The sequence below is a fragment of the Buteo buteo genome, chromosome 11 (genome assembly GCF_964188355.1).
Source record: "Buteo buteo chromosome 11, bButBut1.hap1.1, whole genome shotgun sequence".
NCBI lineage: Eukaryota > Metazoa > Chordata > Aves > Accipitriformes > Accipitridae > Buteo > Buteo buteo.
The window spans coordinates 23,393,451-23,409,002 of record NC_134181.1 but is presented as its reverse complement, the minus strand read 5'-3'; the positions used below and the strand labels follow the sequence as shown (position 1 = coordinate 23,409,002).

Below are 15,552 nucleotides of genomic sequence, written 5' to 3'. Positions count from 1 at the left end.
TATCAAGGTCAGCAGTCCTGAAGCTGGGCAATTCACGGACTGGTTGTGGAGAGGGCAGGACCATGGGACAGGGAAGGAGCTGGGTGTGTGGAGGGTTGGATCAGCTCAACTGCAGACAGACAGCAACAGGCTGGCAAATCCCGAATGAACTCTTTGCAGACATTGGTCTTTCCTCCTTACCAGAAATCTCATAAATACATGCTTCAACTGCTGTATTTGATACCGGGAGGCCCTGAGAAGAAACTGCAGATGATCTTGTTATTTGCTTGGTTTCAGAAGCTGGCTCCTTACAAATGAGAAAGGTAATTCCTACAGGAAGAGAGGATGGGAGGGGTCATGACGTATGCAGTGGGATTGAGTGCACCCTCAGCAAGTTTGCTGATGACACCGAGCTGTGTGGTGCAATCGACAGGCTGGAGGGAAGGGATGCCATCCAGAGGGACCCTGACAACCTGAAGGAGTGTGCCCATGTGAATCTCATGAAGTTCAATAAGGCCAAGTGCAAGGTCCTGCACATGGGTTGGGGCAATCCCCAGTACCTGTACAGGCTGAGGGGTGGATGGGTTGATAACAGCCCTGTAGAGAAGGACTTGGGGATACTGGTGGATGAGAAAATGGACATGACCTGACAATGTGCACTTGCAGCCCAGAAAGCCAACCATATCCTGGGCTGCATCAAAAGCAGTGTGGCCAGCAGGTTGAGGGAGGTGATTCTCCCCCTCTACTCTGCTCTGGTGAGAGCCCACCTGCAGTACTGCATTCAGTTCTGGGGGCCTCAGCGTAAGAAGGACATGGACCTGTGGGGCAAGTCCAGAGGAGAGCCATAAAGACGATCAGAGGGCTGGAGCACCTCTCCTATGAAGACAGGCTGAGAGAGTTGGGGTTGTTCAGCCTGGAGAAAAGGTGGCTGTGGGGAGACCTTGTAGCAGCCTTCCAGTACCTAAAGGGGGTCTACAAGACAGCTGGAGAGGGACTTTTTTTACGAGGATATGTAGTGGTAGGACAAGGGGTAATGGCTTTAAATTGAGAGGGTAGATTTAGATTAGATATAAGGAAGAAATTTTTTACTGTGAGGGTGGTGAGGCACTGGAACAGGTTGCCCAGAGAGCTTGTGGATGCCCCATCCCTGTAAGTGTTCGAGGCCAGGTTGGATGGGGCTTTGAGCAACCTGGTCTAGTGGAAGGTGTCCCTGCCCATGGCAGGGGGTTGGAACTAAATGATCTTTAAGGTCCCTTTCAACCCAGACTAGTCTGTGATCCTATGACTATGCTTCTTGCCTGCTTTGGGTGTCCCTGCCGCACCAGGACATCCCGCTCTGCAGATGTGCATCGCTGCTTGTGGCCCGTGGGCTGTGGGCACTGAGGTTGTGCACAGAGGAGCATGCTGGCACACTTCCGTGGCTTGGGGGGGTGTATTTTTATTTTCCTTGTATGTGCTAAGGAGCTGAAAGCTGCATTCATTTCCTCTGCCTATCTACCCACTCCAACACAAGCTTACTGCAGAGCAAGACCGTGCTGATAAAAGGCTCTTTAAGGACAGGAGGACTTGCTGTTGCTGTGCCATCCCTGGCAGTGGGTGAACACAGGATAAATCTGTCCCCTCCGAGATGCAGACAGCACACAAGGAGCCCTTGTATGTCGTTCCCAGCCCTCTGCTTCAGCGGGACGAGGCTGCTGCTAACCAGGCTAATGGAGTGCGAGGCAACTGACCATCAGTAGCTGTCCGAATTATTTCACAGCATAAGTAAAATGTTGGCTTGATCCCAAAAGCTTGCTTCCCAGCATACCCACCAACTGAATGTGTATTCCTTTGAAAATCCCCCTCCTGAAGGGAAGGGGCACAGGGTTATCCCATGTCAGGGACCAGGTCAGTGCATGCTGCTGGCACCACGGTTCATCCAGAGGTGCCCAAATTTGCTTTGAGCATCATGACCATGGTCATCACCTGCAGTGCTGCTGCAACAGCAAGAGGTCTCACTTGGGTGGGTCTCCCAGGCAGATGTACATCTCAGGCTGGTTTTGCAGTCAGGGTGTGCATAAAGTGGACTGGGGACTCCTAGGGATGGTTTTCGTGGTGCTTTATTGGCTGTTCAGCACCTCAACGTGGAGAAGCTATAGTTGTCATCTCCTTCTGTGGCAGTCTGAGTTGGGCAAGGTGCCATCTGTGATAAAATTGGTGTTGTGAATCCAAACCCCGGAGTCTATACACAAGCATTTAGCTCTGTGCCTAACAAAAACCTTTTGGCTACAGGGGGAAAGACTCTGAGCTAAAATGCCTGGAGAAAAAAATGGGGATTTCATTTTATAACTGCAGTTGTAGATAGTGTAAGACGTCTTTTCAGTTGGTCTGGGAGGGAGCAGGTAAGCAGAGCATGGGGGGTGTGATGGATGGATACAGGCACCTGTGTTGGATGCAGCAGAAAATGAGCAGCCGAAGGGCATTAAATCATGTAAGCCAAACAAAAATTGTCCCAATTCCTGGGAAATTAGGTGGTCTTGTTTTTCAGATACTTGGACTAGTCGGGCAGCCTTTGAGTGCTTGGCCAAGGAGCTGGTGAATCAATGGGCATCACCTAAGGTGTCCTGCCGCTGATCTTGCTGTCAGTGGGGAGGGTGTTAGGGGCAAAGCTCACCTTACCATGGTCTGCAGTTAACTTTGCTCAGCAGCCTGGATGAGACTAATGAGCTTTCCAGCCTTGATAGGTGTCATCTCTCTGACCTGATTGTACTTTTCAGGAATTTCTCTTTCTGTCAGTAATGTCTCAGTCCAGCAGTTTTGATTCCAAAGTTTCTTTTACAATACAAATGTGTGGTGGTTTTATTTTTTTCTTTTCCTCTGCTATTTTTAGCTTCTTTTTAATTGGCACGGTAGGCACTGGACGTCAGCCTTGAATGGCAGATTGCTCGGCGCTCCACTGCTGTGGTTTCAGTAGAGGTTAGCGTGTTGCACGAGCTGGCACATGGTCTGGTGTGTTCGCATGCCACGGAGCTGGCCCTGGTCAACCGGCACGCCGGGGGCACAGCTGGGACCGAGACTCTCCCACACCCACAGGCAGCAGTAGTGGTGCATGCGTTTGGGCTGTGGCTGGGTGCCAGGGAGGGCCGGGAGAGGTGGGCTCACCCACGAGAGCCTCACTGGGTGGGACACTTGGTGGACCCTTGGCAGCTCATGCCACCATAGTTCAGAGCTACCCAGGGGTGCCTGCGTTGTCCTGCATGGATTTTGGCCGCACAGATGTGTCCCTTGCCCTGAGATGAACCTCTTTCCCGTCTGAAAGCGGTGGCCTTAATAACACAGCTGAAACAGGGGACGGATGGGGACAGCAGCAGTTCGGTGGCGTGAACCCGTCCCACCACATTGCCCCTGCATCCTCTGCATGGGGTTAGCGACACGTCCTGGCCGTTGGACCTGGTTTAGGAGGTGGGTCTTCTCCTCCAGGACCAGCCCCAGCTGCGGTGGTGCCAGCGCCTGAGCTGGGTGGCAGGGCTGCAACATTGCCTGATGCTGACAGAAAGTTTTCTGCTTGCTGTTCTTTCTAGCTGTCACATTTGTTCCCAAATACAATTATTTTGTCTGAGCTTAATAGGAATTAAAAAATCTTTGTGAATCAGCCTTGGAGGGGGTGGGGGAGGGAGGGACAGTAAACCACAGGCTGAGTAGTGACATGAAGATGGGTCATGTTTAAATGTTCTGCCCGATGATGTCATCTCGCAGGAGCCATGAAAGACCTGGCCTGTGATGCTGGGAGCAGGGACACATGACTCAGCCATGCTGCTGTTTTTGTGCTGCTCTGAGTCATCTGGCCGGCCCCACGTCTTCAGCATGAGCTTTCCTTGCCACTTAGGAGAGCATCTCCCAGTGTTGGAGCATCAAGCATCTCCACATGCTGGGGATGCTTGAAGGTCTCTAGCCAACCTCCCTTTGGATGCTGGAGGACTCTCTGGCTGAGTTCCTTGAACACAAGGACTGTCACTGGAGATGATTTCCGAGTTTCGTGCTTGATTTGTAGAATCAAGACTCTTATCCAAACAGATATCTTTAATTAGCCTGGTTGCCTCTTAAAAACCCTTGTGCTTTTCTGCTCTTGGGTGGCAAAGCCACCTCTGCTCTTTACAGGGAACGCAGACCTGTAGGCGTTGGGGGCAAAGGGCAAGGCAGGAACTGATGGCATGCTTGTCTCCTGGGGGGGGTGGTGTGAAGAGGCCTTGTATGTGATGATCACTGGCAAGGTGACTGGTCCCCCCATCAAACCAAAGACCAAACCATGTGCAGCAATCAGCTGGGGCTTGCGATTTTGTTGTGCTTCACACTGACAATAGGCAGGAGATTAAACGCTCAGTTTAATCTGGGTATTGAGGGAAGCCACATCACTCCAAAGGTTGGCTCAAGACATGTTGGCTGGGTTTTTCTTCCCCTTCTCTGGGTCACCCCTTTCAGGGCAAAGTTGGAGATGGGACCTCAAGTTATCTCTTTCAAATTGGTGCCTGGGAGTGAGAAGACTAGTTTCCCTTGGTCCCCGGCTTCCCAGTAGTTCAGAGAACATGGAAGGAGCTAAAATCCATCTCTGTTGCCTGTGCAGTCTCGTCTTCTAGGCTTGAAAGGGGATTTGCGTGTGTTGTGCTGCTGAAATAAGGCAGAGCTTGTGGATGCCCACTGCTCCTGGTCGACTGCTTCTCTGAGCAGATGTTTGGCATCCTTTGGTATGGGATGGCAGCAGAGAGGGAAGGATCTGCATGAAGCTGCATGGCCTTGGCCAGCGCTCAGCCCACTGGTGTTGATGTATTTCATTCCCTGGAGTGCAGCAGGTGGCTATTCTGGGAATACAGCATTTACTTTAGTCATTTCTTGGCAATTAAGACAGACTAAGTGACCAACTTCAAAAAACACTGAGATAGTTGGTATATGTAGCAAACTCACCACATTTCCACTCAGTCCCTCCAAAACCTGCCTCCAGTGCTGAATGAGTTTCTTTGGGACTAAGGTATGTGTTTGCTTTTTTTTTTTTTTTTTTTTTTCTTTTTTTGGAGCTTTTTAATGCTCTGCCATACTTATTCTTGGCTCTGCAGCTCTGGCAGACGCCCCTCCATCCCGCAGCCTGGTGCTGCCCAGGGATGATGGTGCAGGAGCTGCTTTCCACAGAGGTCTTGCCCTGGGACCTGGGACGTGCACTTCAGCCTTGCCCGGGACTGGGTGTCCTGGCTGTGAGACGAGGTGGGATGGGACCATGCTGGCTGGGACCATGGCTGGAAGCTCCGTGTTGTCCCGCAGGCAGATGGGATGGTCTTTCCAGGCACCAAGGGCAGGAGCTTTTGATAAAGTCACACTGGCAAGTGCGTGCCTTTCTTTCTCTTTTAATAGCCCCTGTTACTATATCCTGGGATAATAGGGTGATGTGGCAAAAGGCTGATGCTGCCAGCCTCTCTGCCAGCTCTGGTTGGCCTGTGGCTGTTCCAGCTTGGATGCTTGGAGCCATCGGTTCTTCCCATGGGGCTGCCTGGGCTGTGCCACAGAATGCCCTTTGCCAAACCGGCTGCCATCTCTTTTTTCCTTAGGATATCAGTAGCTGCTCTCCTGACAAAGCTCCTACTTGGTTTTCTTGCTGGAGGGTTTTCCCCCAGGCTGTGGATGTTCGTTTCTTGTTCAGCACTCAGGCTGTGCCACAAGTATCCTTTCTGCCCATTTTAGCTTCATAAGGGTATGTTGCATGTTGGGCTCCAAACTTGCCCTTTCCCGGTGCCTCTTGGGATGGAGGATGGTCTGGTAGGGATGATGGGTCCTGACATTAGAGTTCAGACCCTCCTTGGTCATTGACTTCCAGAAGTAAATACATCAGCTTTTCTCAGCCTCAGTTTCCCAGTTTGGCTTAAATTGTGGGTTGCTGTCTCTGTGTAAGTCCATGTCAGGAGCCTGGCTGATGCTGCCATTCTCCCAGCCCTCCTGCAGTCTGAGTTATGGGGTCTGGGACCAAAGGTCCATTACCGGAGGGCAGCATCCTGGGATCTCTGGTGTGGCTGTCCCTGGGATATTTTTTTTTTTGGCTCACGCAAGGCTTTCTGTCCGCCTGTGCCATGCTGCATCATAAACCCACACTTCCACTGGCTGCCTGCCAAGTTTCCTCTGCTCTTATCACTGCTCTTGGCTGCGGGATGCTGCAGACCGCCGTGGTGCTTCCCCTCCGACAGCGGGTTCCCCACGCGCCTTCCAGTTTCCATCATCCTCTATGCGCTTGCCCTTCCAAGCCATCGGAGACGTCATTTCTTCCACCCTGCTTGCAGTAGCTCAGGATGACAAAGTCTATTCAAGTCTTGTCTTCTCGGTCCTTCCAGCCTCTTGTTCCTCCTAACACTTGATGAAATCTATGAAAAATAGCCTGCGGTGATGATTTTTTTCTCTTTTTTTTCCATGGAAGGCCAAGAAAGAAGAAACCACATGAATGTTTTGCTTTGAGGTCTAGAGGGAAATGCTAGAGGGTTGCTGTTCTGGCTTGTGACACTTTTTCTTGTTTTACTTGTCCTTGCTTTTAGCTGCACAGCCTGAAAGAAGCAACTTTGGCATTACAGCTGTGAGGGTCTGGTTGAGGATCGGAGGTGTTTGAGAGCTTCAGCTCCTGGGAGAACAGGGCTTAGGAGCAAATGGAATGGCTCTGGCTTCAATGAGCCTTGAGTCCATGCCGAGCCTTGGCTGGGTGGGCACTCCTGTCCTGGCTGTTGGCTGGGGTAAGTCTGTACAGCCCCGTCCTTCGGGATGCAGCTCTCTGCATGAAGTGTCGTTACTTGTTTAGATGGGTCCCACCTCATATACACTGAGTATTATGGCCTGCATTTAGGGATAGCTCTGCTGAATGCCTGCTGTGCTCACTCTCTGATGGTCACTGCAGGGTTTCTGGGTGGCTCTGGCTGAAGTCAGAGAAGAGACATGGCAGTGACAAAGATGCAAGATGCACATACCTAAATGCCTCTTCTTTTTTTTCTTTGCAGCTTGACAGGACAGAGACAGCCGTGAACAACCTCAACCCAGCTTTTGCCAAGAAGTTCATCATCGACTACCACTTTGAAGAAGTGCAGAAGCTCAAGTTTGCCCTGTTTGACCAGGACAAGTCGAGCATGCAGCTGTATGAGCATGACTTCCTGGGTGAATTCTCCTGCACGCTGGGCATGGTGAGTCTCTGAGGTCCCTGCAGCTCTCTGTCCTCCAGCAAAGGGACCCCAAATCACATCAGCCACAGGGACATGGGGGGATTATTGCTGCTACTCTTATCCACTGTAAAGTTTTCTGGGTCCTTCCTGGCAAAACTAATTCAATTTGCTTGTCACGCTTCAACTGTTGAGGTTGAACTGTTCCACGTTAGGGCTGTGGGCTACTTGCTCAAGTTTGAGCTAGTCGTAGTGTGGGCTTCTGCTGGTGCCTGCAGAGAGACATCAGCTGGAAGCTTTTGGAGGTACCTGTATCTTGCCATGGGCTATAGTAGGAGCCCTGATGACCGTCTTGTATTTGGACTTGGGAAACTTCCAGTTGTTTAAAGTTAGGATGCATTGAGTCTACTTTTCAATCTCAGTTTTGGTTTTGGTTTTTGGGGTGGTTTTTTTTAAAAGCTTTGTCCGTTGCTGTTGTGTAGCAAATCCTCACTCCTACTTTAGCGTGTTGGTGCAGGAATGTGTCTTCTGCTCTTCCTGTGGAAAAGTTTTCAGAGGACAATGCGATTTATAAGCCTTTGGAAGGTCTTTGTATTCATGAGCCCAGACCCTGTTAGAAGTTGGCAGCTACATTCTCCAAACGTCTTTATCTTCTGAGTTTGCTCTGACTCAGAGGCAGGGAATGAGGGGGATTTTTTCCATTCTTTTGCAGCATCTGGCTGCTCAGGGCTGCTGTGGTACCTGGCACAAGCGCAGGGGCTGGGAGAAACTGTCTCTGTTGTGGTCGGTGCTGGGAACACGGGGGAAGCAGACACTGTAATAGGTGGGTCGGCACGGACAGCCAGCCCAAGGTGTTCAGGGAGGTGTTTGTGAATGCAATCGCTTTATTATACAGATTGCAGTATGGCACTGCACGTGGCAAGGGGGGCAAGTGTCGTCACCATTGCCAGCTCAAGAGCTTGACGTGGTAGAGGAGCACTGACATTTACAGAGTTTGAGATTTAACATCTGGGTTTTTGGAAGTGCTCTGTGATGACCTAATTCTGCTCCTGCAGAAGTTAAGAGACAGTGCAGGCAAAAGCCCAGGCTGGTGTTCAGTGATTTAGACCAAACCCATCCTTTACCGTTAGTTCTGATGTTGCTGAAACGCAGCCACCTCTGGTGTGGGGCAGTTCAGCAATGCTCCTTGTGAAGGTCATGGTCTTGGTGGAAGCTGCAAGCAGTGAGTTTATGGACACAAGGAAACAGAGCTGAAACCTTACTGTTCCTAAATGTGGCTCTGCAGAAGTCCAGGGCTCTGCAGACTCATGCCAGAGAGGAACATTATCCATATGCGCTGGGGAGGAAGGTGGAAGAGTCAGGTGATTAGCTCAGAGCATGAGACTGGACAGGCCATCCTGTGGTTGTGGTAATGGTGGGGACAAGCAGCTGTTGGCAGGTCTCACATCCAAGGTGCTTGCTCAGAACAGTTGATGGTTTAGCCATGGTTGCTGATGGGCATGGCATAACTATCTACTATGTCTTTAGGCACAGCTGGTGGTCTTAGTCCATCAGAAAAAAAGAGAGCTCTGAACTTCTGTAATGTCATGCAAGTATTTACACTCAGCAGAAGAGAACTTGGCTTATGCGTGTGCCCAGTTTTTGATGAGTTTTTGCAGCGGGTCCCATGTGGGCTTCTTGGTGACTTTTAGTCCACAACGAGACACCAGCTTGGAATGGAGGCATCTTCTCATTGTCCCTTTTTTCCTGAAATTCTGTTAGCCTCCTCTCCTTGTGGCCAGGACGGGCTTGCAGCACAGCCCAGTTGCGGGGCAGAGGTGGAGTGGAGGGGTAGCACGTGCGCAAGGGTGCCTGGTGAGGAGAGGGGTGAAACAGGGAGGACGGGGGTTTGTGGGTTCAGCCACCCTGCTGTGGGTTTTCTGATGGGTTGGATTTTGTCTGGTGAGATGTTTTCATAAGCCTGCCTGATTTTGAGGCATGAGCAGCTCTTAGAAGGGAAGGAGAGCAGCCATGGGCAGCAAAAACTGCACAGCGAGCATTTGACTTTTCAATTTTGAGTTTGCATCGGAGCTCTGTCAGATTAACCAGATTGTTTTATTGCAGCTAATTAGGTCTGTGGTAAGATTCCAAAGGATGGTTGGATCATTCACGGGCCTGTAATGACCTCTGCAGCCAAATGAAATGTAAGAGGGATCAAATTGCAGGCTGGAGGGTGTCTGTGGTTTCTACTAGCCAGGGTTGCGAGGAGATTTCGCCTCCCTGTACACAGTGTGGCATAAACATCTAGTTATGCTGGCTGGTGATTCCTATGGCTTTATGGATCAAAAGCACCAGGACATGGCTGGCTAGCCACAATGGGAAAGGGTTTTTGCCTTGAAATTACAAGAATCATAAAATCATAGAATGGTTTGGGTTGGAAGGGACCTTTAAAGGTCACCTAGTCCAACCGCCCCCTGCCATGAGCAGGGACATCTTCAACTTGATCAGGTTGCTCAGAGCCCCATCCAACCTGACCTGGAATGTTTCCAGGGATGAGGCACCTCCCACCTCTCTGGGCAACCTGTCCCAGTGCCTCACCACCCTCATCGTAAAAAATTTCTTCCTTATATGTAGTCTGAATCTACCCTCCTTTAGTTTAAAACCATTAACCCTTGTCCTATCGCAACAGGCCCTACTAAAAAGTCTGTCCCCATCTTTCTTATAGCCCCCTTTAAGTATTGAAAGGCCGTAATAAGGTCTCCCCAGAGGGAGAAGAACATTTCTAAGGAGCAGTGGGAGGAATCCAAGCTTGGCTAGGTCACCTGCATGGCAGGAGCAACAAGTTAAGCCATTTCATTATATGTTTTTTTTAATTGTTATTATTTTCTGGCTGCGTGACATAGGACCAAAGGTGGAGGCAGAAGGATGGATGGGGCTGCACTTTTTAAAGTGCAACCCCTTGATCTCGAAGGGGTCCCCACTAGGTATGGGAGCAGAACACAAATAGTTCTAGCAGGTTGGTGGAGCCCCATGTGGGGGTCTGTGCCTCGTGGGGAAAACTTACGGGATCCCCAGATCTGAACGCAACCAACACTCAGTGAGCTGGGAAAAATCTTAAGGGGTTTAATTCTGCTCCCAGATCATCCTGTCTGGCCTCTTACAAGCCAAAAGTGAAGGGGAGAACATGCCTTCGGGGGGTGCTGACCCCTGTGCCTTGCTTAGCAGCAGCTGTGCAGGGGGTCCAGAGTGATGCTGGGGGAGACCATCCAGCTTGTAACCAGGATTCACCCATGGAAACGTGACCTGAAAGCAAGGTACTGGCAGGGGTCACGTTAGAATTATTTAAAATGGGGTTTGAAAGGTTGAGTTCTGATTTTGCTGGAAACAAATCACAGTCCTTCAGCTGTGTGAGGCCCCACTGACGTGCTCCACCCAAAGAGCTGGTCCCTGGGTTCAGTGGGAGGTGATGCTTCAGCTTCTTGCGCCATCACTGCCCTGCACTGTTCAGCTGCTGCTCCACACCCCATGGACTCGGGTGACAGTGGTGATATTCACAGTAGCATGGTCATCCCTGAGTATGTCTGTCTTCTACTGTTGTGAATGCTTAATCTGAATTAACTAACATGAGCAATGATCAGTTGTTTATGAGTCTGCTTTTGATCACTGGTACAATCATGACTTTATTTTCTTTGGCTTCTCTAGATCGTCTCCAGCAAGAAAATAACAAGGACCCTCCTACTGGGGAATGGCAAGCCGGCTGGAAAAGGGATGATAACGGTACGGTTACTCCATTACGTTACCTCCTGAGTGTGTAAAGGTGGATAATAACCTGGGGGTGATGGAGGACACTCACCTGGGGTCCAGGAGACTGGGCTTTCTCTCATGAATATCCTTCCCTTTACCTCTCATTTTCCTGCCCACTTTGGTCTGTTTGGAGGACAATTTATTTGGGGCAGGGACCATCTTGCCCAGTGTCTGCTTGGTGTCCAGTGCTGTGAGTCTTCAACTTCTGCTTTGGTCTCTGAAATAAGAAAAACCTCAATCTGGAGAAGTACAAAGTAAATCTATGCTGCTGTTATTTGTTATCTGGTACAACACGCCTGCCCAGCCCTCCCTGAAGCAGCGGGAGGTAAAAGGGCTGATGCCTTTGCCAGTGATGGGTGGTTTTGTTCGTAGGAAGAGGATGGGAGCTGTGCCGTAGCAACAACTCTCATAGCAACAGCCGCTGCTCCCAATGCAGACCCCTTCGGGCAGTGGCCTTCCCACTGCAGATCTATTTAGTGATGGATTTTTTTAAAAAGAAAAGACTAAATTTAGGTGCATTTCTCTCCCGCCACATTTCCCATCCTTTTTGGATCTCTTCTGTGTTAAGCATTTTGTGAGATGCACAAACAGGCAGCAAAGGTGTGGAAGAAAAGGCCAACAAGGAGTTAAACCTCCATCAGGTTTGAAAGCACTGGAAGGGTTTAAGAGCAGTTTTAGAGTCTAGGACCTGGCTGCTGCAAGGCATCTCCATCGCTGTTTGCTCTAGAGGCTGGGAGGGTGCTGCCAGCTTTTCTCCCCTAATTGCTGCAGTTAGTCTTTAAACACCAGAGGAAAAGCCACAGTGAAGTTTGCAAGTGCTGCCTGATGCCATGTTCCATCCCCAGGGATCAGGCTCTCATCACCCCATCCGACGCTTGAATGGGAAGAGCTGGACCAGATGAAAAGTTTCCAGTCAAGTTCAAAGGTTACACGCTTTAAAAAAATCAATGTCCCAATCTGTCACTATTGTGTCATTAAAAATCAAAGGGTCTGAGACATCTGCTTCATTTTGTACCGTTGATGTGATTTTCTGATCTGGGTTTTTTTTGCCCTGGCTTGGGCTAGGTGATGACAACATGGTCGTGTGCGATGGGCACCTTTCCCCCCTGCTTGGCACGGCGCTGGAGCACAGGCTATGGACACCATTGGAGAAGCAGGCTTCAGCTTTGGACTCACACACATAAAACATTGAGTTTGGAGCCAAAGCCTGCCTTTCTCACCCCCATCCCCTTAAATTTTGCCCGATTATCCATTTTCTTAACTGAGGTGCCACAAGGGTGAATGCAACAGAAGAACCTTGGCTGGATGGACGGGATTGAGGGGGGGCCTCTAGGTTTGAAGAGATGGGGAAAATCCCAAAGCAAGCCACAGCATTTGTAGAAATCAATCCCAAGATCTTGCTGTACACCTCTGCCAGACACAGCGGTGAGGATGTTGTTGTCCATGCTGGCCAAGAGAAGATGCTACCAGCAGCCTGCAGTAGTGTGGTACAAGGACATACCTGGCTTGTCTGCACGGTCTGGCTTTTACATAGCCTCCAGTGAGCCCTAAAATGCTGGACATCAACTGGACGTGCTTTTGTGGGGATCAGCAAAGGGCAAATTTCATCCTCTTCCCTGCACTAGTTTTGGTGACCATGCATACCCACTGAGGACTAGGTGGGAGAGAAAACCAATGCCATGGCTTTGCAATAGGGAACTTCTGACTTCACGGCTCTGCAGGACAGAGGGAAAATTGGTTTTTGCATGCGGTGAATGGATCCTCTGTGGACCAAAGAGCGGTGTCCTCCATGGAAAGGCTGGGAAGTTCTTGGGGAGCTGCAACTCGTCCCCTCAGCCAGCCGCCTGGGCAGATTCAAAAGCTGCATCTCTACCCCCTTGTCTCTGCAAACTCCACAGCTCTCCTAAGTGCCAATAACCCTCTGATTGCTTCTTCTGCAGAAAATTGTTCCCTTGATTTCTGCAAGTTTTTCTAAAAGCCTTGCTGTAATTACACTGTATATCTCCAGTGAAGGACAGCCTCCTTGCGAGACCCGGCAAACAGCCACGCTTGGGAGCACCGTGCGTGAGGAAGATGTCCACACTGTGCTCCCGGCCATGCCGGTGCCGGCTCCTGCCTGGGGAGAATGCTGCAGCCGGTGATGCCAGGGGATGGCTCAGCCCACTCTGGGGAGCGGAGGAGGGAGAGGTGGGGAACAGATGCTTGAGCAGGACACAGCCTTGAGGAAAAAAAATACAAGTGTTTCAGAAAAAGGCTGGTAACAGAAGTGAATAAATGTGCTTTTTTGTTATAAACATTCCCTTTCTTAAAATACCAAAAGACTCATTAGACCACGTTCCAGACAAAACCGGCCCACTAGTGGTTGGCAGCTGAAGCCCTTCTGGGGCGTATGTGAATAAAGTTTCTTAAACTGAAGAAATCCGGGCTGCACTCCTGCCTGCTGTAGCTCCTCAGGAGCAAGAGTGGAGTTTTCATCCTTGGGGCCGTCCTGTTGGGTGGTTGTGCAGAGACGTGGCTTGAGTCCTTGGTGCTGCCGGCATCTCCCCCAAGGGATGGGGCAGCTGCTTTTTGCCGTGCCTGGCCTCGGACATGGAGGACAAGGTGGCACATCTTGCTGGCAAGGGTTTTTATGGGTCCTGGTTCCTCTTGGCTTGGTCCTTGGAGTCTTCGCCAGGTCCTGGTGTGTGAAAAGCCACCTGAGACCAGCTCAGGTGTGACACCCAAGAAAGGGGATGCTTTTGTTCCCAGAAGCTTTGTTTCAGATCTGATGGCACGAGGGAAGGAGACTGCTTGGGGTGTGCTGGCACCTCATTCTCCCTTTGGGTTGTCCCTTCAAGAGGTTAAATCGTACCTGTTGACTCCCAGCCCTGCAAATGAAGGTGTTTCATGGGGACCCAGCCCCAGTGATGAGGCTGTGGAGGCTGGTGGATGTCACAGGGGCTCCAGCTGCAATACCAGCATTGTAGCTGGTAGCCTTCTAAAAAACCATATCCTGTTTTGATTTAAAGCTGGTATGTCACTACCTCAGCGCAGGGTAAATGGCAATGGCCATCCAGGGGAAGTTTGGGCTTTTTCTCCATCCTTCTCCATTCCAGGGAGAAGCTGGGAAGTAGGCTTTGGTCCCAAATTGATCTGCAAAGGTAAAATCAGCTTAACTCCTCAACAAGTGAAATACTGTGGGCATTAGATCATCCAGTCTCTTAGCTGGGAAATGGGTTTTGCAGGAGTTGTGCAGGTATCTTCAGAGTGCACATCCTCGGCATCTGCCTTCTCCTCTGACTTGGTGTTCACTTTCTTTTCGTGCTGAAAATGAATACAGCATTCCCTTGCCTTTCAGATAGCTGCCCAAGAGCTCTCGGATAACAGGGTGATTACTCTGAGCATGGCTGGCAGAAAACTGGATAAAAAGGTGAGTGGTATTGTGTCTGGGGGATGCCATGTTAAAATTCTGTCCTTTGTAGGCTAAGGGATCTAAAGAAAGCTCTGCTTTTGGGTATAGCAGTGACAGAAAATAGTCCTACTGGAGAAAGCACTAGGGTGAGACTGGAGGGGTTCAAGTCCTGGTGGTGTCACTGGCTGCTGGGTATGCCCATGCCTCAGTTTCCCTATTGTCACAGCATTGCTTTCTTCATCACACGCATTGAGATGGAAGGATTACGTGTGGCACAGGATCTGTGTACTAGCATCTTTTAAAGACAGCAGATTTACTATTTTGGTTGCTGTCATTTGGAAATGTCTCCTGGTGGAGCTGGCAGTTTTGATGTCCCTTGAAGCCATAGCTCAGAAGTGCTGAGAGCTCCTAGCTTGTCACCTTCAGCCCCCCTGGAAATGGAGTGAACATCTGCTTGTATATCAAACAGTAGGGCCCGTCTTTTCTGAGGAAGAAGTGTTGAGCTCACAGAGGCAAGTAATGCATGAGTTTTGCTTTGGATATGAGATGTGGGAAACCGTGAGCCTTTCCGAACAAAGCCATCTGACCTTATTTACCAGGCAACCAGAGCTATTCCTCTTAAACCAGTGCTGTTGCTAAGCGATCGATGGGAATATTATTTTTCCCTTCTTTCTAGTCTCTCCAGAGCTTGCGTTATCGGCAGGATGGCCCTCAGTTTTCAAACCAGGGTAAAGCAAGCATCCAGGCAGAAGGATATTTGCTGGGGCAGAAGACATGATTTGTCCAGTCCTGTTGTCCAAACCGGATGGATGCCTGGTTTATCCAAATGCTTTTCCACCTGTTGGGAACGGCTGTTTTCTCGCCCTCCTGCTTACCCTGCCTAGTGCAAGGAGCCAAATGCCTCTGTTAAGAAATCGCCAAATAACTCCCATTTCATAAATGGGCTGGAAGATGTCCTTGAGCTGGTGGGTTCCTCTGAGACGTGGCCGACGGTCAACCCCATGCACAGCGGGAGCATGTCAGCAGCAGAACCAGCCTGAAGCTCTCGTACCTTATGTCAGATCAGCTCTTGTGAGAGTTGTTTTAAGAAAAAATATCTTGCAGAAGAGGAGGTATTTTCACCTGGGACCAGTCCTGGTGAACTCAGCCCCAGAGCTGTGTGTGTCACCGCAGCTGTGGGGACAGCAGGAGGGCAGTGATGCTTTGGCATGGCTTGGGGAGAGCAAGTGCTGCAAGCCAGGATTG

At 50.2% G+C, this 15,552-nt stretch overlaps 1 protein-coding gene across 7 annotated transcripts in view; it reads left to right on the top strand.

Moving 5' to 3' along the window:
* CPNE2 (copine 2) overlaps nucleotides 1-15,552 on the top strand; it is a 55,712-nt gene that overhangs the window by 15,849 nt on the left and 24,311 nt on the right. For 5 of the 7 annotated variants that reach the window (XM_075040524.1, XM_075040526.1, XM_075040525.1 and 2 more), the window contains 3 exons: nucleotides 6,978-7,157; nucleotides 10,815-10,889; nucleotides 14,254-14,325. In XM_075040524.1, coding sequence (XP_074896625.1) covers nucleotides 6,978-7,157; nucleotides 10,815-10,889; nucleotides 14,254-14,325 — 327 coding nt within the window. Of the gene's footprint in view, nucleotides 1-183; nucleotides 303-6,977; nucleotides 7,158-10,814; nucleotides 10,890-14,253; nucleotides 14,326-15,552 lie in introns of all 7 variants that reach the window. The other 2 variants (XM_075040529.1, XM_075040530.1) reach the window with 1 other exon arrangement.